The sequence below is a fragment of the Mesocricetus auratus genome, unplaced genomic scaffold (genome assembly GCF_017639785.1).
Source record: "Mesocricetus auratus isolate SY011 unplaced genomic scaffold, BCM_Maur_2.0 Super-Scaffold_100007, whole genome shotgun sequence".
In the NCBI taxonomy this organism is placed as follows: Eukaryota; Metazoa; Chordata; class Mammalia; order Rodentia; family Cricetidae; genus Mesocricetus; species Mesocricetus auratus.
Genome location: NW_024429191.1, coordinates 51,059,684 through 51,083,426, shown reverse-complemented (window position 1 = coordinate 51,083,426; position 23,743 = coordinate 51,059,684). Strand labels below are relative to the sequence as shown.

General features: G+C 50.7%; 1 protein-coding gene across 2 annotated transcripts in view; it reads left to right on the top strand.

Annotated features, from left to right (window-relative positions):
• Nucleotides 1-206: 206 nt before the first annotated feature.
• Pitpnm3 (PITPNM family member 3) overlaps nucleotides 207-23,743 on the top strand; it is a 90,584-nt gene continuing 67,047 nt past the window's right edge. For both annotated transcript variants that reach the window (XM_040749065.1, XM_040749064.1), the window contains exons 1-2: nucleotides 207-355; nucleotides 16,279-16,374. In XM_040749065.1, the coding sequence (XP_040604999.1) occupies nucleotides 334-355; nucleotides 16,279-16,374 (118 nt within the window). In that variant the 5' untranslated portion in view covers nucleotides 207-333. The remainder of the gene's footprint in view (nucleotides 356-16,278; nucleotides 16,375-23,743) is intronic.

The window sequence follows — 23,743 nt, the reverse complement described above, 5'->3', positions numbered from 1 at the left end:
CGGTGGCCCTGGCCCGTGGGTTGCGCCTCCCCGCGCGCTGCGGTGGCCGCGCGGCTTGGGCGGGGGTGCGGGCCCGCGGGGGCGGTGTCGGGCGCCTTCCGTCGTCAGTCCCTCCCCGGCGGCGCGGAGGGGGGGCGGCGCGGCCGCCGCTCGGCGCCTTTAAGGGAGCGGGAGGGAGAGGCGAGGCGGCGGCGGCTGCGGTGGCGGCGGCCGAGCAAGCGGGGCGGGGGCGCGGGGCGCGGCGCGCACGGAGAGTCCGCTCCGGCCGGAGGTGCCGGGGCCCGGCCGGGAGCGAGCAGCGCCGGCAGCGCAGCAGAGCCCGCTGCCTGGGACATGGCCAAGGCGGGCGGCTCAGGTGAGCGCAGCGCAGGGCGCTCGGCGGGTGGCGGGAGGGATCCCGCGGCCCAGGTGAGCCCCTCGCTAGGTGGGCGGAGGCACAGGTACCGCCGCTACCGGACCAGATCCCCCAGGCTTGTACATGGGGTTTCTGCGCGCCCCGCGCCCTTCCCGCGCCCCCAGTCACCTCGCAGGACGCGGCATCCAGCTCGCCCAGCAGCAGAGGATCAGGTCTGCGGCTCCCATGTCCAGTCTGGCAGTTGGGAGCTGTCGCTGCCCTCAGGGAGGCCCGGGAGTAGACCCTGGCACCGGGACCCAAAGGGAATGTCCCGTGGCTGCTGATACATCCTACCCCCCGCCACGCAAGCCAGGACGCGCCCCCTTGTCCTGTCACTCTATATCCTGGCTGCGACAGCCGCCCCCCTTGCCCCCCGCCCCGGCTGCTAGCTGGGTCTGGAGACCGGGATTCCTGGTCCGGCCGCAGGAGGGGTACTCCTCGGCTGCGGAGCCGCCCCGCCCCCCACCCGACCCGGAGGCAGAGCCTAGGTGCCAGGCTAAGCAGGCGGGGCCTCTGCTGGGGTCCCATGGGCTCTGCTCTCCCGCAAGCTCAGTGCTATAGCCCAAGGATCTCAGGGAGTGGGTGTTAGTCATTCCTTCATTCATCCAGCCAGGCATTCATTCACCAGCATCTGCTCTGGTGCCAGGCCCTGAGTTGGCTGGGACCCGGAGGAGACCAGATTGGACCCCCCATTCCCCAGTCTGCATCCTGGGCCCCCACCATACCCTGGGAGGCCAAGTTGAGGAAAGTCTGTGTTCATAGGGCCGGCCACCCACAAGCAGGGCTGGTCTCAGCAAACCTGAGCTTGGGAGCTGGTGTGTGAGAATCTGCCATGAACTCACACCCAGCCTGTGACGTTGGCAGGTGCCATGCCATCCCAGTGGGGCCTGGTGTGAATGCCACTTCTCCACCCATAAGGCATGGTAAAGATGGAATGAACATGGCCATCTGTCTACACTCTAGATGTGAGTGCCAGTGAGCTCCCTGTAACCCGGGAAAGGTCCCAATCCTGGGACTTGCACTGGCCTAGTGACTCAGGTGCCTGAGATTATACTCCCTGCTATTACAGAGGAGTCTTGTCAGGGAGAGGCTGGTTGTGTGAGACAGCAAGAACCAAACGCATGTAAACACCCCCTTTCCCACTTCCCTCCCCGTCCTTCTGAGGGAGGCACGGTGAGATGAGACCAGGAGGCTGGAAAAGGCTCTCTGCTCCCTTCTTTCTCCTGCCTTGCCCCCCCCCACTCTTCACAAAGGGAGGGCAAGGGTTTCTGTCTGCTGCCCACTTCGCATGTGCTCATGTGTGCACGGGTCTGGATGCCTGGATTCAGCCTCTTGCCCGGCCACCACAGTAACAGCCGCAGTTCGAGCAATCCCTTCTTGTACTGTGCACCAAGGAAATGTGCTAAAGCCCTTTACTGCCACATGATCCTGAGAGGTAGGATGGCACTCCCTTTTTAAAACCTTTGGAAGCAAATAGCTTCCTCAAGGTGGCTGGGAGGGGCTGGGCAGAGCCTGGATTCAAGAGCAAGTTGCCTGGATGCTAAGGAATCTTTCTACCACCACCCACCCCTATTCTGGGAGGGCAGCCCCAGGTCCTCTGCAGTGGCTTGTGGGCCCTTTGGTGCCTGACTGAGGTCCATGGGGAGGAGTACCTGGTGAAGGGTGAAGAAATTGCCAGGAGCTCTCTACAACTTTGTGGTTTTACATTCAGTCCTTTCCCTCAGGGTGAGCCAGACTTCCCTCCTCTGTCACCCGCTGTCCAGTGCCTCTATCCCGTACTCAGCTGCCACCCCAAGGAGCTCTGCAGATGACCTCTGGCCAGATCTGACTACTTGTCCCTTCTCAGCTCTTCCAGGCAACTTTGGCAGCTTACTAACATCCCTTCTCTTCTTCAGCTTCCTAAACCTGGTGACTTCAAAATGCACAGTGTAGAGGGAAGTCTAGTCTCTCCCACCAACCACATTTAGGCTTTAGAGCAGGGGGAGCCAAGTCCTTCTGTCCATAGCTGAGGAAACTGAGGCCCAAGGAAAGGAAACACAGGAGGGTACCACCCACAGACCAAAAGGCAGAAGGGTCAAGCCTTCACTCTGAGAGGTGAGACCAGAATAAAGGGAGGTTGTAGGCCTGGTGTAGAGGATGTGGGAAATCCTGCCTATGAGGGGAGGGTCTGCTTTCTGATTTGTGTGGGGTTTCCTCCGAAAACTGGCCAGGAGTCCAGCTGCTGAGGAAGAGGTGGGATTTGGGTCCTGGGGTTGTTGTGGTCCCTGACTCCCAGCCATCACATCAGGGTGGATGGCAGTGCTGGAGCTGTACAGTGCCCAGCCTGTGCTGAGCAGCCAGCCATGCAGTGCCAGCTGTGCCAGGAGTGCTGGAAAACAGTTCAAGGACTTTCCTGTAGCTGGGAGAATCCAGGTACAAGAGAAAATGCAAGCAGATCCCAGAAAGGATGAGCTTAATTTGCAGAGAGTGGATCCAGCTTGATTATGCCCCGTTTCTAACCTCTGGAGCAACCTCAGCCACATAGGAATCATTATAGTTGGCCATCCCCAATACTTGGAAAGGAAGAACACTCCTTGGTCTTGCTCCATGGACAAAAAGACAGGATGAAAACCCGTGATTGGGGTGGGGAGGAGGAGAGGACTTGGAGTCTATAAAGGAAATGACAATTTGCTGTACAGAGCCACCCATGGGCCAGAGGAGGCAGCAGATTTGAACAGTGAAGGCTGGATTCTTTAGCTGGCTCTTCAAGGCTAGCAGAGTTTGGACAGGATCGTGGCAAGGGTCAGGCTTGCTGGTTCTGCAGAAACTGAGTAAAGGCTGGGAGGCTGGATAAAGGGGAAAACAGCAGTGTACAGGGGCTACTACAGAGAAACCTCACTGACTGGGGTACCGGGTTCCTAGAAGCTTGTTGCAGAAGTCGGCAGGAACTCCAGAGAGCACCGGGCGGGGGAGGGGTGGACGGGGCAGCAACGAGGTGGTAAGCCTTGTGTGTTTGGACTCTGTGAGGGCTCTGGAGACTGGAGGGCTGCCAGCATGGGAGCTGCCTCTGTTGGGAAGGGCTTGCTCTGCCTCCTGCCAGCAGTTCTGCCCCTCCCTTCCCGTGAGCCTTGCTCCCCCACCTCCTTTATTCCAGTGGGCCAGCAGGGTCCGTCTATCCCCAGGCTAATGCAAATGGGAGGCCTGTGACCTTAGGCTGTACAGAAACACAGCAGGTAGCCAATTGAGTGTGTGAAGCTGAAGGAAAAGGGCAGGAATGTTTGTAGAGCCCAGAGCCCATACCACAGGGCTGGGCAGGCATTCTAGGCTAGACGAACCAGTTTATGCCATTTCTAGGTGGCAGCCTCTGCTCTTAAGAGAAGGGGCTGGCGGGGGGGGGGCACTGAAAGACCAATCTGTCATGTGAGGGCTGGGTGCGCGTGGGACGGGGGCTGCGAGCACGCGCGCGCGCGCGTGCGCTATTTGTAGATACTCAGGTTCAAAGCCTTGATTAAGAAGGGGACGTCGAGGCCTAGGTGTGTGCTCCAAGGTCACAGGAAAAGGAATAGCTGACATGAGTACTCTAGATGGTCATGTTTGCGCTCTCACACCTCTGGAAGGGACCAGGGAAGTGGACCAGGAGAGGAAACACGTCTGGGGGAGGAACCAGGTCTGGGCTTGCACTTTGGGAAGATGGCAGGAGAACTGAGGCACATCTGAGAAGCAACCAGGCCTTGGGCGCCAGGATAATATCCCTGTGTATCTTGGGAAGGACATCACTTGTGCAAGGGGACTGCATCCCCTTGCAATGTCAGACTCCAGGAATTCCTCAAACTCTGTCTCCAGGAAGCCTTCCTGGACTTGCTGCAGTCAGGCAGCTCTTAGGCTCTTATATGGAATGTAGTCTCTGTAAAATCACTTGTCGCACAGGCCCCAGTTTGAGACCCTTCACAACCTCTTTTTTTTTTTTTTTTTTTTTTTTCCGAGACAGGGTTCCTCTGTATTGTTTTCAAGGCTGTCGGTCCAGCCTGGCCTTGAACTCACAGAGATCCACCTGCCTCTGCCTCCCGAGTGCTGGGATTAAAGCTGTGCGCCACCACCGCCGGGCCCTTCACAACCTCTTAATCCTGGTGTGGTGTTATTATATGAGCAAAAATGTGCAGCCTAAACAGAGGCTCTGCTTTCAGCATGTGACCCTGGACCTGGAGCTCCTCACTCCCACTGGAGGCCCCTGTGCTGGGGTATAGCATTGGGAGACATACTAAAGACAGGTTTGCACTCCCTATTGCTCTGGGGCTGTGTCTGCAGCTGGTGAGTAGGGTACATCGTAGCAAACTGTGGTAGTTCCTAGCAAGGAGTTTGGAGGCTTCTAGTCTGCCTGTTAAAAATTCATAAGGTGGGGGGTGGAAAGAGATGGCTCAATGGTTAAAAGCACTTGTTGCTCTCAAAATGGACCCAAGTTCAATTCCCAGTACCCACATGGGGGTTTACTACCATCTATAACTCCAGTTCCAGAGGATCTGATGTCCTCTTCTAACCTCTGTGGGCACCAAGCATGCACATGGTACATGCATACATGCACACAAATGCACATAATGTGAGCCAAACACTTATGCATAAAATAAGATAAATAAATCTAATTTAAAAATTTAAGATGGGAGGCAGAGTCCAGAGGGGGCAAAGGGCCCTTCTCTGAATCAAGGGCAGGCATGTAAACTCCAGAAACCAAGACTTTGGGAATTGGAGGTTTCTGAGAAAGAATCAGCCACTTCCCAGGGATGCTCTGAGATGCTAGGCTTGCAGGAACCAGGAAGGGTTTGCATCTGACTCCTTTTTATGGAATCTCTTAGCATTATTTCCCTTCTGATGACCAGATAGCACCTCTTTGCAGAAGTGGGGTTGGGGGTTAGGAGGGCTATGAATGGGGGAATGAACACACATACAATCACAATGTTGTTCCTGTTCTGTATATGGAGGAACTGAACCTCAGACACGTTGAGCATCTGGCTCTAGACCCAGCCGTGGGCTTGGAGGCAGACAAATAGGACACTTCCATTCTGCTTCCAACATTATATTGTCTAACCTGGCTGGCATGGGTTGACCTTGAACAGCCCCCTCTGAGCCTCAGCTTTTGCATCTGTAAAAAAAAAAATGAATGGGGAGGAAGAGTGTGGGTTCAGGAGGGGCTGGAAGTCCCTTTCTTTTCTGCCCACCCTCTCCCTGGGGTCTGTCCATCTTTACTGCTCTAGTAAAGGACCTCATCTCATGTGGATGGAATTTGGGGGAGTTGAGAGTTGAGGATCCTGAGGATTCAAGGTTTTACAGCCTTAGCCTTCTAGGGGGTCTCTGACTCTAGCCTGTCATCAAGCCCCATGGAAGAGGGTGGCCAGAGCCCCCCTAGGAAGAGGTTTGGGGGTGGGAGGGGTAGGAGAGAATGCATAGCAAATAAGTTTGGAAATCAAATGAGATCTGAGCTCCCCACCCACTCCCTCAAATCTCTCTACTCGTTCTCTTTTAAAATTCTTGTTTTCTAAAGAGAAAGAAAATGCTAAATTGCACCCCCTTTTCCAAGGAATGGGAGCCGTAGTGAGTCACTCCGGAGGTAAATGCCACCTCCAAGGTCCCACGTGTGCCTGCGGAGGCCTGTACAGCTGTGTGGCCACAGCCCCCCAAAGGGGGTACAAATGTGTGTAGGGTGACAGGGTCTTCCTGCTTGTCTTGGCTCTGGGAAAGAGCCTGGTCCCTGCAGGGGACCTAGTCAGCTGACCTGCTTCTTCCAGCATACCCCAGATGGGGCCAGGCTTTGAGCCAGTATAACAATCAGCTTTCACTTTGGGGCTGACTGAGGTGTGTTTGGTAGCATGGTGAGGCTGTCAGTGGGTCACAGTATAGATTCACTTGGGGGCACCAGGGAGTGAGAGGTTGGCCTATGCAGCTGGGTGTGGGAGGCTGATGGGGGTCTCCTGGTGTCAAGCTGTGGCTAGGTGTGTTGGGGCAGGCGAGGCCAAAGAGGAGGTGTGCCACCTCCCTATGACCCATTATTCTGGAGGGAGGAGAAGTAGTCCGTCTGTTGGCTGGGGATGCCAAACAAGGGTTGAAATCAGAAATAGAAACACACTGGGCTCCGTCTGGGAGGGGCACTGAGTTCTGGTGGATGGAGAGGCCTCTTCTGAGCCGGCTGTTGCTGACGCTGTGTTTGTTCGGATCTGGGTATTTGCAGAGTACGTCACTGCCCTCCTGCCATCCTCAGGGACAGATTTGGGTTTGCAGACTTTGGGACCGTGAGCTCAAGGTGGGCTGGTAGCTGGAAGACTCTGAGCACGGTCTAGGGGCCTGACTTCATGCATACATTGGTCACACATTTGACCTTTTCTGAATTGTTTCAGATTGTTCCCAAGTGCCATCCTCCTGGATCAGAATTCCCTTCGGCTCTGCTGTGGCTTCCCTTCATGAGTCTGGTCTGAACTAAGCAATTCTGGAGTCACCCCTAGCAGCATAGCTATTTTGAGCCTCCTATTAGGGCCTGGTGTGGGGAATGTGTTTATCTTTGCTGTGTTTTGTTTCCTTCTTGTGTAGTATAATTTGGGGCAGCGAAGACAGAATTATCCGGCCTGCCTCCGGGGCTTCGCTGGCTCACTAGCAATTCCTGGCACTGTGATTTGGCACCAAATGGTGGGGCCCGAGGGCAGAGATCACCTTGAAGCCCATTCTTGCAGTCTGGGAGTTGCAGGTGGAATAGGGTGTCCTTATGGGATCACACTGACCGTTGTTGGGGTGTGGCAGGGAGCTGTTCCTTCCTGATGTTTGCTTCCTGATGATGGCAGCCTTTGATGCCCTTTCCAAAAGCCAGCTCTCTCACTGAGGTGGTGGTTCTTGCAGAAACGTGGCATCCTCTGTGGATTCTCTGGCTCTGCTCTGGTTTCCTTATCCACTGGCTTGATTCATAGATCAAATTCTTATTCTCTGGTTCCAACAAAGGGATCCTGGGATGATTAAGGGGAGTACCATCCTCTGCCTCAACATTCCAGACTGTCCCATGTTCTTCCACATGTGGCGTAGTGGCAGGTCCTATGGAGAGTTTCCTATGGGGCAGAGGAGACAGCTTCTGCCTTAGGGAGCAAGAGCTGGTGGGACATGGAGGGGGCACATCTGGGCCTTGGGGAAATTGTTCTGAAGAATTCAGAACTGTTGAGAGGCTAATTGGCAGAGCAAATGAAAGTACAATAGATAGCCAAAGCTATTAATCCCTCATTATCTCCTAAGTAAGGTAATTAAGGGGTATTTAAGTGGCATGTTTATAAGACACCAGCAGGTCTTCAAAAGTACATCTTTCCCAAAGCAACTGGTTTGCCCAACTGGACTAGGCACGGAGACCAAGGTTCTAGTCCCTGCATTGTACCTACCCTCCCTCCCCAATGAACTTCTCCCTGCAGGTATATGCCTGCACTTGGGAAAGCAACAGGTTACAGAGGTAATGCTTGAGCTCTGTGCAATGGAGTTACAAAATAAAAATCTCCTAATACATTAAATAAATTTACAGTTTTGTTATAGACCTCAGCTGCTAGTCACATGTGAGCTGAAGGCCACAGGTTGAATATGCCTGCAAATTATTTGATGTGGTCCTGGGTCTAGACAGGGTGCCATGTGTGGCCATGACTGGGCTCCTTCTGTGCCTATGTTTGTCACTTGTCATGTGACTGGGTTAAGCGTAGTCCTGTGGTCAGACTCAGGTTCTAGTTTGAGGCTGGTCTGTGTTAATGACTGAACCCAAGGTTTAGGATATGGTTGAGGTTAAGGTTTAGGCCATGGATGATTTATGGACTCCAGGAGTTAGGATGATTCTGCATCCAGAAGGCTCAGCCTCAGTCCTTGGGTGTACACCCCATGGACTAGATCTACTTGGTTGTCCTGAAAGCTGATCTCTCCTCCAGGGTCCTTCAGGATGCTGGCTCCTGAAGCTGGGTACCATAGCAGACAGCACCTTTGGGGTTCCTGATAGTCCCTTGAAAGAGATCAGCACACAGCTCATCAGTGGCACATCTAGCATTTTAGGAGATAGTTAGGACTGTTTCTATAGCAACCAACCCCCGACCAGCACTGGTTTCCTTCAGTAATGCCTTTTTCTGGAAGCAGCTTCTCCTGGCCTCTCATCCCTCCCTGGGTGGCCGCACAGCCCCTTGAAGGCCAGGTATGAGTTGATTGGCCCTGGACTGTCTGGTTCCCATTCTCACCTTGACCTACAAAGGGGACTTGAGGGCACACTTTGGGATGTACTCTCCAGAGATCAACCTTCCTGAGGTGCCTCCTGTGTGTGCTGTTCCATGCTGAACCCCAAGAGAACTTTTACCACACAGCCCTGTGCAGGGAGAGGCTATGGGCCTGGAAAGGGTTCCTGCCAGGTGTCTCCTCTAGGGAAGCCCATGGTCCAGAGAGGCAGGATGGCAGGGATGCAGACATTGACTGTGGTGGGACACTAGTGAGGAATCAGGAACCAGTGTGGCCTGGGAGCAGGGAAGTGCCTCCCCTTCTAGCAGGAATGGGCTGGAGACCAGAGGACCCACCGAAGCCTGGAGGAAGAGGGAGAAGCATGGAAAGTTCCCAGTGGCTAGTGTGGCTGGGGCCAGATGGTTGGAGGATAGGCTGAGAGAGAGAGAGTGGAGTGAGGGGAGGAGAGAAGAGGAGGGGAGGGGAGGGGAGGGGAGGGGAGAGGAGAGGAGAGGACAGGACAGGAGAGGAGAGGAGAGGACAGGAGAGGAGAGGAGAGGACAAGAGAGGAGAGGAGAGGAGAGAGGAGAGGAGGGGAGGGGAGGGGAGGGGAGGGGAGGGGAGAGGAGAGGAGAGGAGAGGAGCAGCTCCCATCCTAGGGGCCCCAGGAGAGTGGCCTGCTCTTAGATATTTCCACTTAAGAAATACGCAATAGAAAAGCCTTGGATAATCACGGCTTCTTATTCCATTTAACACATTTCTTTACTTGTTTTTTTCCCACTTTGTCATGCACGTGTGTGTGTGTGTGTGTGTGAGAGAGAGAGAGAGAGAGAGAGAGAGAGAGACAGACAGACAGACAGACAGACAGACAGACAGACAGGCATGTTTAGCATCAGAGGTCGACTTGCAGGCACTGGTTCTCTCATTCTGCTGTGTAGATTCTGGGGATCAAACAAGGGTCATCAGGCTTGTACAGTAAGTGCCTTTATCCACTGAGTCATCTTAGCAGCAATAGAGACTGGGTACTATGCTGAACCTTTCTCAAATACTCATTCATTTACCCTCTTCATTACTTGTGACATAAGTATGACCATAATCACTGTTTTACAGAGGAGAAACTGAGGCACAAAGTAATTGATAAATATCTAAGCTGGGAATGAGGCCAATGGAAGTGGGCAGGTTCCCTGGAGGGAGGATAAAGGTATCAGAGAAAGAAGAGGAAAAGGAGGAGGAGGAGGAGGAGGAGGAGGAGGAGGAGGAGGAGGAGGAGGAGGAGGAGGAGGAGATGGCAGCAGAAGCAGTGGTAAGGAGGCAGCTTCTTTGGGTTCAGTCACTGTCTGGAGTCTCCCTCAGGTTCCGTAAAGTGCCATACTCCACATGCTGCCTCCTGACTTTGAGGCCCCAGGGCTGTCATGAGGATCAGTGATGTGCGTGTGTGCGTGTGTGTGTGTGTGTGTGTGTGTGTCTGTGTGTGTGTCTGTGTGTGTGTGTGTGCGTGTGTCCCAGACTTGATCATTTCAGTCACACTGATGGCCAGAGCTTGTAGAGCTCACTTGCCTGTGTGTGCATGGTGATGGGTAGCTAAGGGCTGTAACCTTACCTCTCTGTTACCTTCTCTGCTGTCACCAGTGTTCCAGTGTATCCGTGCCACCAGGACAGTTTCAGATGCAGTGGCGCAACAGTCACTGCCAGGCAGGCAGGTATGGGTATAGACAGGCCCAGGGCTGTGCGATCCAGGCCATGCTCAGAGGTACTTGCTTTATCTGGTTCTAGGAGTCATGTATGCTATATGGATACCTCAGAGTTATGGCTCCCAGCAAATGTCCATGGTCCTTCCCTTACTCTGACATACTGAGTTACTAACTGGGGGTGGGGGGGATTTCTATGTCATCTTTGCCTGGAAATGGTTGCCACTGTGGCCATACCTTTTCCTGGCCCTGTTCTGTCTCTGTCTTGTCAGTGATGCTCATTTCTTCCTTGAGGCTCAGCATGGGTCTCCTCCCCAAGAAAGAGCACTAGGTATCTTCTTGGGATGTGGCCCACCCCCATGTGACCCTGCCTGGACAGAGACTGCATATATAGAATCTGGCCCAAGGACCAAGCTCCTTGTTCTCTGCTCTCTGCAAGACAGAGCAGGGCTGTGTCCCGAGCCAGTGCTCCAAAGGTTCCAGTTCCTCTCTGTGGCCCCCTCCCCCCAGGCACCATCTGTCCTAAGGTTTGGCCCAGGAAGCATTGGCCTATACTTCTGCCTCCTTTCAGTGGGGTGGCTTCCCCCCTAGCCAGGGCTCCTAAGTACAGGATAGTGACTCCTCAAAGAGGGCACTCTGCCTTCAGGCAGGGCTGACCTGAGGTCTGTAGAACACAGCAGAAGGCTCCTGTCTGACTGTGTCTGCCTTTCTGTCTGATATAGATGTGGGGCCTGAGATGGAGCCAGTGATCTGAGTTGATGTCTGGCTTTATTCATGTAGGAGAAACCCAGACCTTGTCACAAGTTCTTGGAGACCACACTGGGACTGAGGTAGGGGGCTGATGGTCTGGAGGCAGACTGGGGATGGCTCTAACAGCCCCCCTCCTGCAGGCCCAGCCTGGGACTGTGGTGCCACAGTAGTTTCTCTATAGGTGGGGTTTAGGGTGTCTTTTCTTGTTGCTGATTTTAGGTTTTAGGCAGTTGTGGTCCTCAGGCAGAGACAGCTGAGCCTTGGAAGACATAAGCCTGAAGGAGCCACTGGCAGCAACTATAATTTTCTTGGGTATTCTTTCCCTGCCTTGAGCGTTGGTTCTATGGATGACAAAAATCTCCCTTCAGACGGGTGGGCTGGAAACTCTGGTGGTTGAGTGTAATTGAAATCTTATAACAATGAAGTAAGGCTCATGGTGTCCATTTTAGAGATGAGAAAAACTGATGCCAGGAGAGCTTAATCTGCTTTGAATCACGGAGAAGTAAGTGAATGCAAGGTCATGTCACTCAAAAACCCACGCTCCAACTTCTGTGCAGAACTTTTACCTGCTCCTGGCAACTGATTGCTTGTAATGTAGGAAGAATCCTAGGAAGGCAGAGTGGAGGGTTGGGAGCTCACATCCCTCAAGGAATATATACTGTCAGGGCCAGCAAGATGTCTCAGCAGGTAAAGTCAATTGCCACCAAAGCCTGACAACTTGCATTTGATCCTGGACCCCACACAGTTGAACAGAAAGTTGTGGCAAATGCATACACAGAGAGAGAGGGGGGAAGGGGAGGGGGAGAGGGAGAGGGAGGGGGAGAGGGAGGGAGACAAATAAATGTAAAATATATATGTTAAAAAGAAGCAACTGGCTCCTGGATGTGAGAGGACAGTCGGTGGGCAGACCTTCCTATATATTGGCAGAACCTTCTATATGCTGATTTTAGCAAATGGCAAAGATTATATTTCAAAGAAGGAAAAGAGCATAGGAGGCTGTCTGAGGGGGAGACTACTTGGAAAAAATACCACTATTCTTTTAGGTGTATTTTTATTTATTTATTTTTTAAAGATAGGATATTACTATGTAGTGCTGGCTGTCCTGGAGCTCGCTATGTACACTCAGCTGGCTCAGAACTGACAGAGATCTGTCTGCCTCTGCCTACTGAGTACTGGGATTAAAGTTTTGCCATCACACCTGTACAAAGTTCTTTTTTATATTAGGTATATATCTTCCTTAGGATTTCAATTGCTATGATGAAACACCATGACCACAAAAGCAAGTTGGGGAGGAAAAGGTTAATTCAGCTTACACTTCCATATTGCTGTTCATCACCAATGGAAGTCAGGATGGGAACAGGGCAGGGACCTGGAAAGAGGAGCTGATGCAGAAGCCATGGAGAGGTGGCTTGTTTCCCCTGGCTTGCTCAGCCTGATTTCTTATAGAGCATAGGCTCCCCAGCCCAGGGATGGCACCTCCCACCATGGGCTGGGCCCTCCCCCATTGGTCACCAATTGAGAAAGTGCCTTAGAGCTAGATCCCATGGAGGCATTTCCTCAACTGAGATTCCTTCCTCTCTGATGCCTTAGCTTGTGTCAAGTTGACACATAAAACCAGCCAGTACATTTATATATAGGAGGGGTCCCCTGTTACCTTTATAGAGGTTGTTTTGTGCAGACTCTGCCCAATGGGAGAGAAGACCTCTTGTCTTCTTTAAACAAACTTACAGTATAAGTTAAAAGAACGTAGGCATGCAGCTTGAAAGCAAGGAGGGTGCCAGGCAGTGATGGCGCATGCCTTTAATAAACACCAGTGCTGAAAGGCCACTGGGATCACCTAAAGAACAAGTCACCCCAGTGGGGAAAGGTGCTCCAAACTTTGACTGTCCCTTTCAGCCTCTTCCTTCCACAGTGTTTCTAACAGTGCCGTCACTGCCTGGAGAAGACAGGAGCATGCATGGGTCTGTAACCCAGCCTTGCTCAGGAGAAGCACTTGGTAACACATGCTAGTTTTACATGTGAACCAGCCTGGCTGCTCCCTTCTCCTGCAGCTCATAGCAGCTCTTCTCTTCTCTCTGATCGTTCCTTCGCCATCCACTGTGTTCAAATTGTTTCTTTGGGTTTATTTTCAGTTGTGCATTTTGACGTATTCGTGATTACTCTCCTTGTTTTCTTTCTTTCCTTTTTTTTTTTTGTTTTTGTTTTTGAGGCAGGGTTTCTCTGTGTAACAGTCCTGGCTGTCTTGGAGCTCACTTTGTAGACCAGGCTGGCCTTGAGCTCACAGAGATCTGCCTGCCTCTGCCTCCCGAGTGCTGGGATCAAAGGCGTGTGCTACCATTGCCCAGTGACAACACTTTGTTTTTCTTTTTTTTAACCACCCAAGCAAGCTCTTACTTCTTTGGAATAAAATAGACTTGGATAGTAAGGGATGTTTATGTATCAATTTATAGCATGTGTTCATATAGGCTATATGATAATTTTAATAACTAACATTTGTTTCTTGAGAGAACTGTATTAAGTTAATGTAAGTTTGGGACAAATTTTAGATGATTTTTTTTCTGAGACAGGGTTTCTCTGTATAGCCCTGGCTGTCCTGGAACTCGATCTGTGGACCAGGCTAGCCTTGAGATCCTCCTGCCTCTGCCTCCCAAGCAGTGGGATTAAAGGTGTGCACCACTACTTCCCGACCACTATTTTTAATGGTACACCTATATTCAGACCTCCTTTCAGTAAATCCAGAGCTTAAGGGTGGGAAACCAGGTGCCCGTTCTACTGACGTTTCGAAGGGCTCCATCGGAAGTGTAGGGGCAGATATGACTTTGAGTCTAACGGGGATCCCACATTGGTGCTTCCTGTGACCTCTGCCCTTTTGTGTTTCAGAGTGTTCTGTCTCTTGGCTGCAAACCATAGAGCATAACCTGGGTATGTGTCTGGGAGTTTGTGCTGGGCAGGGAAGGAGGGCTGACCTCACTAGAAACTGTTCATGAGCAGGGTGGGGGAACAGTGCCAGCATCCCACAGGTTGGTGGGGTGAGCTGGGACTGTGGTGGGTTCTCAACAGATTGCGTTGTAAGGTGCTCCCTCCCTGAGGCTGGGGAGGGGTCCACCTCTCACGGTTTTCCATGCCAACTGTGTGCCAGATGGACTCCTCTAGATTCAGGGTTGCATTTTTGCCCCAGGGGGAAGCCTTAATCACATTTCTCATCATACAGATGGGAAAGCCGAGGCAGGAACATTGTTGGTATTAGCCTCTAAGTCACTGTGGGGACAGGGCATAAGAGTCTGATGGACAAAGCCTCTGCCCCAGGGAAGACGTACCCCACGCACATGATGATTTTTACTGTTTTTTTTATTGAACAAGCACAGACTGCAGGATGCAACCTTAATTTGCATATCATTGAGGAGAAGGAATGAATGATTCTATTTAGCTCATGATGTACATCAACTAAGTCAACACCCAGTTCCAAAGATGCTAGTGTGGGGAAGGTGCCTCTTAGACCTGGTAAAAGGAGAAAAAAATCTTGATAATTATATAAAATTACACATGCAGTATTAAAGCTGGGCTTCCTCTGTCTTCTCTTATCAAATTCCACTCCATAGAGATAAATGTTTATAAATGGCATTTTGGCATGTGTCCTCCCAAACATTTTAACACCTCTGGAAGTATATTTATGTAATAATTACTGTTCCAAACACTTGATCTTTGCAAGGCATGATGCTAAGCTTTTCAATGCATTTTGTTTAATCTTTGCAAAAAGCTCATAAGGCTGGCATGGTCTAGTCCCACAATATAGATGAGGAAACCAAGACAGAGAGGAGAGGCAACTCTCTTGACATCATGCAGCTTCTAAAAGGCAAGACCTGAACTTGAACTCAGGCCTGAGCCCTTCACCAACATGCTACACAGATCCCTTAGTATGCAGGTGTATGTAATTTTAAAAATGGGTCAAAAGAATGTTCTGGAACTTTCTTATGTATTTCTCGTAACTATCCTCCATGGGCGTCTTTCCATGTCAGCGCCTAAAGCACGACTTCATCCTTTCAACAGTTGCTGGGCATCCCATATGACTGTATTTGGATGTGTGTAGCTCTTCTCCTGCAGATGAACACTGGGGTTTCTCCTGCAATATAGGTATCACTGGAATACTATGAAGAACAATTTACACCTCTGTCTTTAGGAACTTCCCCAGGACAATTACCAGGTTGACTTTCATCTATCACTTCCATGGTTTTCATTCTAAAACCAGATTGCAGTCTACCTGCAATCTCTTGCATCTCACACGCCTCGGAGAGGGTGTCGTGTGCATGCTGGTCCCATGGGAACCCCAAAGTGCTGAATAGAGAATGAGGGAAGGTGCCAGCTGTCTTCATGCCTTACTTCCCTTTGGCCCCAGGGCAGGAAGCAAGATGGGCAGAGGGACAAGTCTCAATGTCCATGTTCCCTCCCTGCCCTGGAGGGCCCTTAGCCCTGCATGCTGCTTTCTGAGGAGACTATTAGTAGCTGCTGTCATTTCTGAGTCTCCTGAAACTCAGGCACTGAATACATAATTTCTTATCCAGTCAGCTGGAGAGCGATTGTCTTCAGGGGGAGTCTGAGGCTGGGATGGAAAGGGAATGGCTTTTCAGATTGCTAATGGCAGAGACAGGACACGTCATCATGCCCCTCTTCACTTGGATGTGTGCCCTGCTGAGTCCTGTCATGGCCTGCATGTGTTGTATGTGGCTGACTTCTTTGGTGGTCAACTGGATTCCTGGTCTTCCCATGTGTCTTTGGCCAGTGAAATGTGAACAGAGCATGCCATTTCTGGGCAGCAGAGTTTAAAACTGGGCAGGATTTTCTGTGTCTCCTTGCTTCACTGAACCTTGACATCTCATTTTGAGATGGTGACATCATAAGGTGGTGGCCCCTTGGAGCGAGCGTGAGGAAAAGATCCGTATCTGACCCATGTGTGTGGAAGTGAATCACTGTTCCTATTAACAGCTGAGATAATTTATTACCACAGCTCAGCTTCTGCTGACCCAATCCTTGGTCTCCTTGCTAAGTCTCTCAGCTGCCCCTAACTCTTTCCCCGTGGAGCTTCCTCAGAGAGAGCTTTTGGACTTTAATGAAGACACTGTGGTGAGAAGGATTGGTGTGATCTGAGGCTACAGAGGGGAGAACTCAGACATGGGGGATATAGCTGACCTTTGTCAGAGGGGCCTGGGACTGGCCCCGCCATGTTGGGACACTCTCTGTCTTGACTAACATACATGCTCTCTTTGGTAGGTGGCCCTTCCCCGGGTGGCGGTGCCCCCTGGCACCTCAGGAATGTCCTCAGTGATTCAGTGGAGAGTTCAGATGATGAATTCTTTGATGCTAGAGGTAAGTGAGCTCCGTTTCCACACCACCAGTTGGGTGATCTTTCGAGAAGTCCTAGAAAGTGGATCCCTGCTGAGGCCTAGCACCTTCTCCACCCACACTTGCAGTTTCACACCCCATGCTCAGACAATTGGCGGGACTCGAAATGTTTTTAAAGCTCCTAATGTATGAGAGGTGGTTAGGATACCATGGAATACAGTGGGTTTTCTTGATGCCCTCATAACCATATAGTCTAGCTCGAGAGGCAAACATCACAAGATGATCCAAAGGTCACTGGTGGGTGTAACATCATCAAGTAGCAGCCACATGAGGGAGAATGTAGTCAGGGCACCGGCTTTGATATGGGCAGGATATCCTTCTGCAGAGCCAGGAAGTAGGAGCTTGTCAGGTGAGAAGAAAGAGAGTAGGAAAGACTGAAGAATGTTTTGGGCTCTGAAGGGATGCCCATGTGGTAGTGGTGGTTGGAAATGGTACACCAGGGGAAAAGGAGCGATAGATGAGACTGGTCCTGGATGCCTACAGTATATATGTGGCTTCTACGACAGGTCTCACGGAGATGAGGATCCTCATCAGATAGTGGGCATCCACATGGCACCCAGAGGGACCCAAAGAGTGGCATTTCAGGTAGAGAGAAAACAGGAGTCAAGGTGTGATTGTACCAGGCAGATGCAGGGGCAGGAGGTGAGTCAATCCAGCATTAGGAGAGAAGAGAGGGTAGCTATGCTGAGCCAGGCTGGTGCAAGTGGTGAAAATCCCGGATAGCCTGATCCCAGCTGAAGAGGGTCCCGGTGCCTTCTAGCCTTGTTAGCCCCGCCCCGTGACATCACCAGGGCTAGGGTGTTGATTTATTTGGCATGGGGCTAATTTGAAATGCCTAGTAAACATAATCTTGAAGATAGACAGATGGTGCTAGACAGCATCTAGACCTAGAACATGACAACGGGGACTGGTCTGATCAAGAACCTGACTTTGGCCGGGTGGTGGTGGCGCACGCCTTTAATCCCAGCACTTGGGAGGCAGAGACAGGTGGATCTCTGTGAGTTCGAGACCAAACCTGGTCTACCGATTGAGTTCCAGGACAGGCTCCAAAACAATGCAGAGAAACCCTGTCTCGAAAAACCAAAAAAAAAAAAAAAAAAAAAAAAGAACCTGATTTGTCTTCAGGAATGCCTTTTTCCTTCCTGGGGGGGGGAGCTCTCAGTTTCCCCTATTAGCTCTGTATATCCCCAGTTGTAGAACATTTCCCAAATATTGGGGTTCATGGGATTTCCAGGGAAGCCTGACTGGATGCCAGGGCTGTCCCCACTCAAGGCTTCCGTGTCCTTGGCTCTGGGCAGGGAAACCTCTCCCCAGTGCTGTCCCTAAACCAGCCTGTTGGGGGCTCATTTCCCATCTTCCCTTGGTGTCTGATTGGAGTGGCTGCCAGGGCTGTGTTTCTCCATAGCAACTAGCCCACAGTGTGACAACACAGCTTCAATATTTTGATACGCAGAAGAGTTTCGTTTCAATATTTCTGCAGTTCATCAAGGCTGTGTGTCCCTAGCTGCTATGATGGCGTGCTGCAGGAGGCAAGCATCTGTGGGTAACACCAGGTCAGATCTGTCTTGGGCCTGCTGACCTGTCTGCCTGTGAGCAGCTGAGGGTATTTCCGGCCCCATCCTGGGACCAATGTCTCTCTCAGCTGCCCTAGGTTGTGTCTGTCTCCCCTCCCCAATCTCAGTGAACTTGACCTTCCCATATACTCCCCTGTGTCCATGGCTTATCTCTTTGTCCTTCCCTCCCTTTGTCTGTCTTCTCCTTCTTTTCTACCCTCTATCCCCTGGGAGTCTAGATTCTTCCTCAGGGTGTGGCCCCAAACCCAGATCATATAAGAGCTGGGATGCCTCTCAAGATCTTTTATGTGTGTGTGTGTGTGTGTGTGTGCGAGCAACATGTTTGTATATGTGATATGCTTTTTGTGTGTATGTGTTTGTGTGCAGACAATTGAAGTCAACCTCAAGTGTCATTCTTCAGGTGCCATCCACCTTGATTTTGGAGACAGGACCTTTCATTGGCCTGAGGAATGCCAATTAGACTAGCCAGGCTAGTCAAAGAGTTCCAGAGATCCACTTGTTTCCATCTCCCCAGCTCTGGGATTGCAAATTACTCAGACATCAGGAGTGTTAGAGATCAAACCAAGTTACTCACACAGCAACACTTTACAGCTAAGCCATCTTCACAGTCCCATCCCATTTTACAAGGTGAGAAACTGAGGAAGGGGACTTATTAAGGGCTACAGACTGTAGCAGAGCAGGAGGTAGAATTCTACTTCATTTATCTCTTCCTTCACGGGCATTTTTTGAGTATATGTTCAACCAGTGTTAGGTCCCACCCTCAGTGTAGAGGTTGAAGACAGACTCCATTCCAGTCCTCATGGAGCTATGGCTTAGATAACAGGTGAAAAGGGAGAAGACAATGCACAAACAAATAAAATACATTGAGAACTGCTATAAAAGCAACGCAAAGCAATACACATTTCATTGCAAAGGGTGTTTGAATGGCAAATGAACACATGAAGAATTGCTCAGTACCATCAGCCATCAAGGAACGGCAAATCAAAACTGCAGAAAGGACAGCAAGGGTGGCTCAGCTGGTAAAGTGTTTGCCTTGCAAGTACAAGGACCTGAGTTCAATCCCCAGCAATCCACTTACATGAAGACACCAGGCATTGTTGTGATCCCAGAACTGCGGAGGCCCACAAGAGAGTCCTCAGAGTTCACTGGTCATCCAGTCTAGTCTAATCGATGAGCACCAAACCAGCGAGAGGCTCTGTCTCAAGGAAGTGGACTGTGTTCTTGAGGATGATGCTGAGGTTGTGTATACATGCACACATTAAAAAAACCCCAAGCCTGTGAAGATGGTCGGTGAGGTGGCTCAGTAGGTAAAGGTGCTTGTTGCAAGCCTGCTGACCTGAGTCTGAGAACCATCTCCTGAGAGCTGCCCTCTGACCTCCACACGTGTTCTGTGGTACAAGAGTACCTCTCCATATGCACACAAAATGAACAAATATAAATATAACAAAAAATTTAAAACTGTAATGATACCATTATTAAAATAACTGGCTGAAATGTGGAAGCTTTGTTCTTTTAAACTATTCTTGGAGGAAATGGACAATTTCAGAAAATTGATGGCAGTTACTAAAGAGGGGTGGGGGATGTATCTTAATGTGGAGTATCCCAGCATGCACAAGGGCCTGGGCTTCATCCTGTCCTAACCCCTTCTACTTCTAAGGGGAATGTTACGCCAGTTTAATTTATGCTAGTCCCAATCTGAAAACATTCCAAATGAGAACCAGTGAGCGAATGGATAAACAGGGTCTGGTCTAGAAGAAAGGAATGCAGCAGTGTGGACAACATCAGGATAAGTCACCCTGACAGAAGGCAAGTCCAGCCGAAGCAAAGCACACTGTGTGACTGCCCTGACTAAAAAAAAATCTAGAAAATGCCAAGCAGCCTGGAGGGACAGGAGCAGATCAATGGTCTCTCCGAGTGGGAAGGAGGGTGGAAATAGCAGGAGAAAACTGGCTGTGACGAGTTCGCAATTACTGCCTTGCAGTACTTAAAGTTGTCAAAACATCACATTATCTGTTTCATTTAATTAATTAATTCATTTCTCCCAAATTTTTATTAGGAGATTTAAATTTAAACAATAAAAACTAATGAAAGTTGAAAGGAATCAAGATCAAAGTAAAAACTGTTAGGGATTACTATTCTTGTGACCCATGATATCCAGATGTGAAGTACCTGTTCCTTTTGGGCCTCCTCTCTGGCATCTAAGTACCCACCCCTCCTTCCATGAATATGTATGAACAAGCTGGGCATGGCTTTTACAGGGCCAGTGACTGGGGAAATCTGGAGCCTGATTATATTTAGGTATGCTGGTGCTGGGAAGTCTAATCAAGAACAAAGCAAAGAGACAACCTCCCTCTCACAGGACGCCAACCTTTTGTCTCTTATTCACCTCTATTCTGTTTTTCTTGGTACTCAGGGTTAGGTTAGTCCCCATCTCTGCTTCATTTAAGGCTGGAGGCTGTAGAACTGGATGTTGGGCAGCATTGTCCATTCATAGTTGTAGTCCCTTGCCTTACATAGCAACTAGGAGAAGATGGTGCTGGGTTAATAATCACATTTTACAGAAGACTCTAAGGCAAGACCATCATAGCTCAGGGCAGCTCAGGGCAGGTCTTTTCCTCCTTGGTTAGACTTTGGCTGTGAGCACATGGACTCCCAGAGACTCTAAGTTGGGACAAGAGGGAGAAGAAGACCTGGGCTCTGAGGGCCCAGGTCTTGATCATGGTAGTGCCACTGACTGGCTGCTGTCTGAGCTCAGGCATGTCTCAAATCACTGGCTGGAGTTTTCCTTGAGAAGACAATAGGGATGTAGGCATTTAGTCCATGGATGGAGAGTGAGTAGAGTGGTGATTGTTAGAGAGAGGAACTATTATAGATTCAAACCACGGGGGTCTCTAAGGCCCTGCCCTAATCCCTTGTTAGGGGACTGGAGGGAGGAAGGGCAATGACGCTGCCTTGACGTTTCTGGGGATGGGTAGGGTAAGGATTCAGGCATTACGCTGGCCTGCCCCTGTCACCTGGCAGAATGCACTCAGGCAGTACCCTGGTCAGCCCAGGGTTCTGTGACTAGTAGTCTCCACACAGGTGCAAAGGGCCCCTTTAAAAGACAGACTCCTGCCCACTTACCCCTTTCCCGATGTTCCCCTGGGGGCAGACAGGACTTTTCCCGTCTCCCTCTTCTCTTCTGTCCTCTCTCTGTCTCTGTGTCTCTTTACCTCTTTTTCTCTTTCCTTCCCCCCTTCCCTGTCTAATAAACTTCTCACTAAGCTCTGTCTGCCTGGCATGTCCGTCCCCTCACCTCAGTCACCCTCACCTGCCATGGAATTCATACGCCAAGGTTTCCCTCATGTATTAGTATAACAGGAAGAGTGGGAACCATCATCAAGGTGAGGGAGAATGAGTAGAACATGGAGAAGTCCAGGAGACGAGGTCCGTGTTAGTGCAAGGAGGAGGTGAGGCCCAAGCAACAAGCATCCAGGTCCTGAGACTGATTTAATGGACCTGATATGGGTGATATTGGACAACCAACTAGAGAAGCGACAAGTCCTCCGTTCCATCAGCTGAAGGCTCAGGACAGTCCCTGAGCTCTGGGAAGGAAGAAAGGCTTTCTGATAGCTCTGGAGGCTGGGCTTTCAGGGCACTCCCAGACTTTGATCAGGGGCAGAGCCAGGGCCAGAGCCATGCTAGTTAAGGTCAGAGTTGTACTGATGGTGAGTGAGGCTCAGCATGGAGCTTAGCATGGGGAGGGATTGGAGCTCCACGATGTGCCGTTGATGCCACAGTCATGTCTGCACCAGAGGCTACGTGGGTATGGGAATTAACCTACAAAGGAACAAACACTCAATACTCAGAACAGTCATCTAGACATTTCCTCTGGGGTTCTGTGGGTTCTGTGGGGAGGCAGCTTTACCAGGAAAGCAGGTAGAAGGAGATTGGAGATGGACCTTGTAGCACCTCTGTTCGGAAACACTCTGAACAGAGCCATTTTGCATACTATGCATTCTCTCCCCTCTCTGCTCCCTTCAGCGTGTGTGTGTGTGTGTGTGTGTGTGTGTGTGTGTGTGTGTGTGTGTGTGTGTGTGTGTGTGTGTTTTCTCTCTGGGCCCTGTAGGGGACAAAGCCCATTGTTTCCAGAGTGAATATCTGAAGGCTGAATGTGGAGAGTAGGGACAATCAGAGTTCCAGAGGGAGGGAAAGGCAAGAGACGAAGCAGACAAAGCAGTTTGGAGGGGCGGGCAAGTGAGAGGGAGAGCAGGGCAGAGTGACAGGGAGAGGGAACAACCAGAGGAGATTTGAGAAAGGGAGCAGGAGGGAGAGAGGGGCGAACGCGGCGGAGTGTACATAAGACAGCCAGTGATCCGGAAGAGGAGGGGGCAAAGGGCAGGAAAGCCTTGCATACAGAGTGGGGACTCTAAGTAGGAGGAAGCAAGATCCTGCAGAAGGAATGGAACTCCAAAGACATGAGAGAGATTAAGGAGTGTCTTCCACTCAGAGAAAAGGAGAGACCCAGAGGCAGGGGAGGGGGGACAGATACTGGGGTGTGGTAGAGCAAGGGAGAGACAGTGAGGGAGGCTTGAGAGAGCACAGCCAAGTTCAAGGACCATGGAAGGTACAGGCTCATGGCAAGAGAACCCCCAAAGAGCCCAGGCAGGAGGGAGCATGATGAGTTTGTGAAAGAAAGAAGTTTGACTGAAAACAAGACAAGAGACCAAAAACAAAGGGAGTTGAGCCATATGGAGAACCAGGGAGAGAGAGACAGAAAGGAACAGAAAGTTACACCGAAGTGGCATGCTCAGAGCTAGGGAGCCCTTTCAGACCCAGAAGGCACTGACAGCCTCACATATACCCCTGGGGTGGAATCTCCTGCGCTGGAGGAGTCACTAATTAGCATGAATTAAGCACCTACCTGGCACTGGACCTGGCATCCCATTCTCTGGTCTTCCCACATCATAGTACTTTATGGCGGTGTCCTTCACATCACTGGTTTCCTGTGGGACAGAGGAAGCATCCTACACACACACATCATGTGCTTAGGAGTCTATTTGCTGTAGTATGGTTGTTGAAATGGGCAAAGGAACACTTGCTCGCTTGGGTAACCAATTGAACCAAGAGACAGAATTAAGGCATGCGCCACTGTGCCTGGCTTTGTGGTCCTGCTGCCTCAAGGATAATGCCACCTTATATATTTACAGTGTTTTAGCTTGTGTAATTCTTTCCCGTTTATTATAGTGTTTGTCCCTGTGGCAGCTTGCTAGAAGAGTTGGAAAGCTACCAGCTTTATTGCTGTTTGAGGGACAAGAAGACAGAAGGACCAGTGTGTGTGTGTGTGTGTGTGTGTGTGTGTGTGTGTGTGTGTGTGTGTGTGTTTGTGTGTGTGTGCAAAAACAAAGCTCATAGCTTTTTACAATTGACACCAGAAGTTGGCTAGAGCTCTGCCCAGTATTAGATGCCACTTACAGGTGTGAACTTGTCACCAGAAAGAACACACCTGGCTGAGGAAGCTGTCCAGGTGTGTGGAGCCAGCCGATACAGGATGTCCAGGACAGAGTATTGAGAGGGTAGAAAGTCAGGGTAGGACTTTCTTTACCCATTTTTTTGTGAGATAGATTCTCACTACATAGCCTAGGTTGGTCCAAAACTTATGATCCTCCTACCACAGCTTCCCAAGTGCTGGGATTTTAGATATATGCCACAATGGTAGGCTTAGGGATAACTGAGTGTAGGCTAGTTCCCAGTATATCTGATTTTGAATCTGGGTGCTA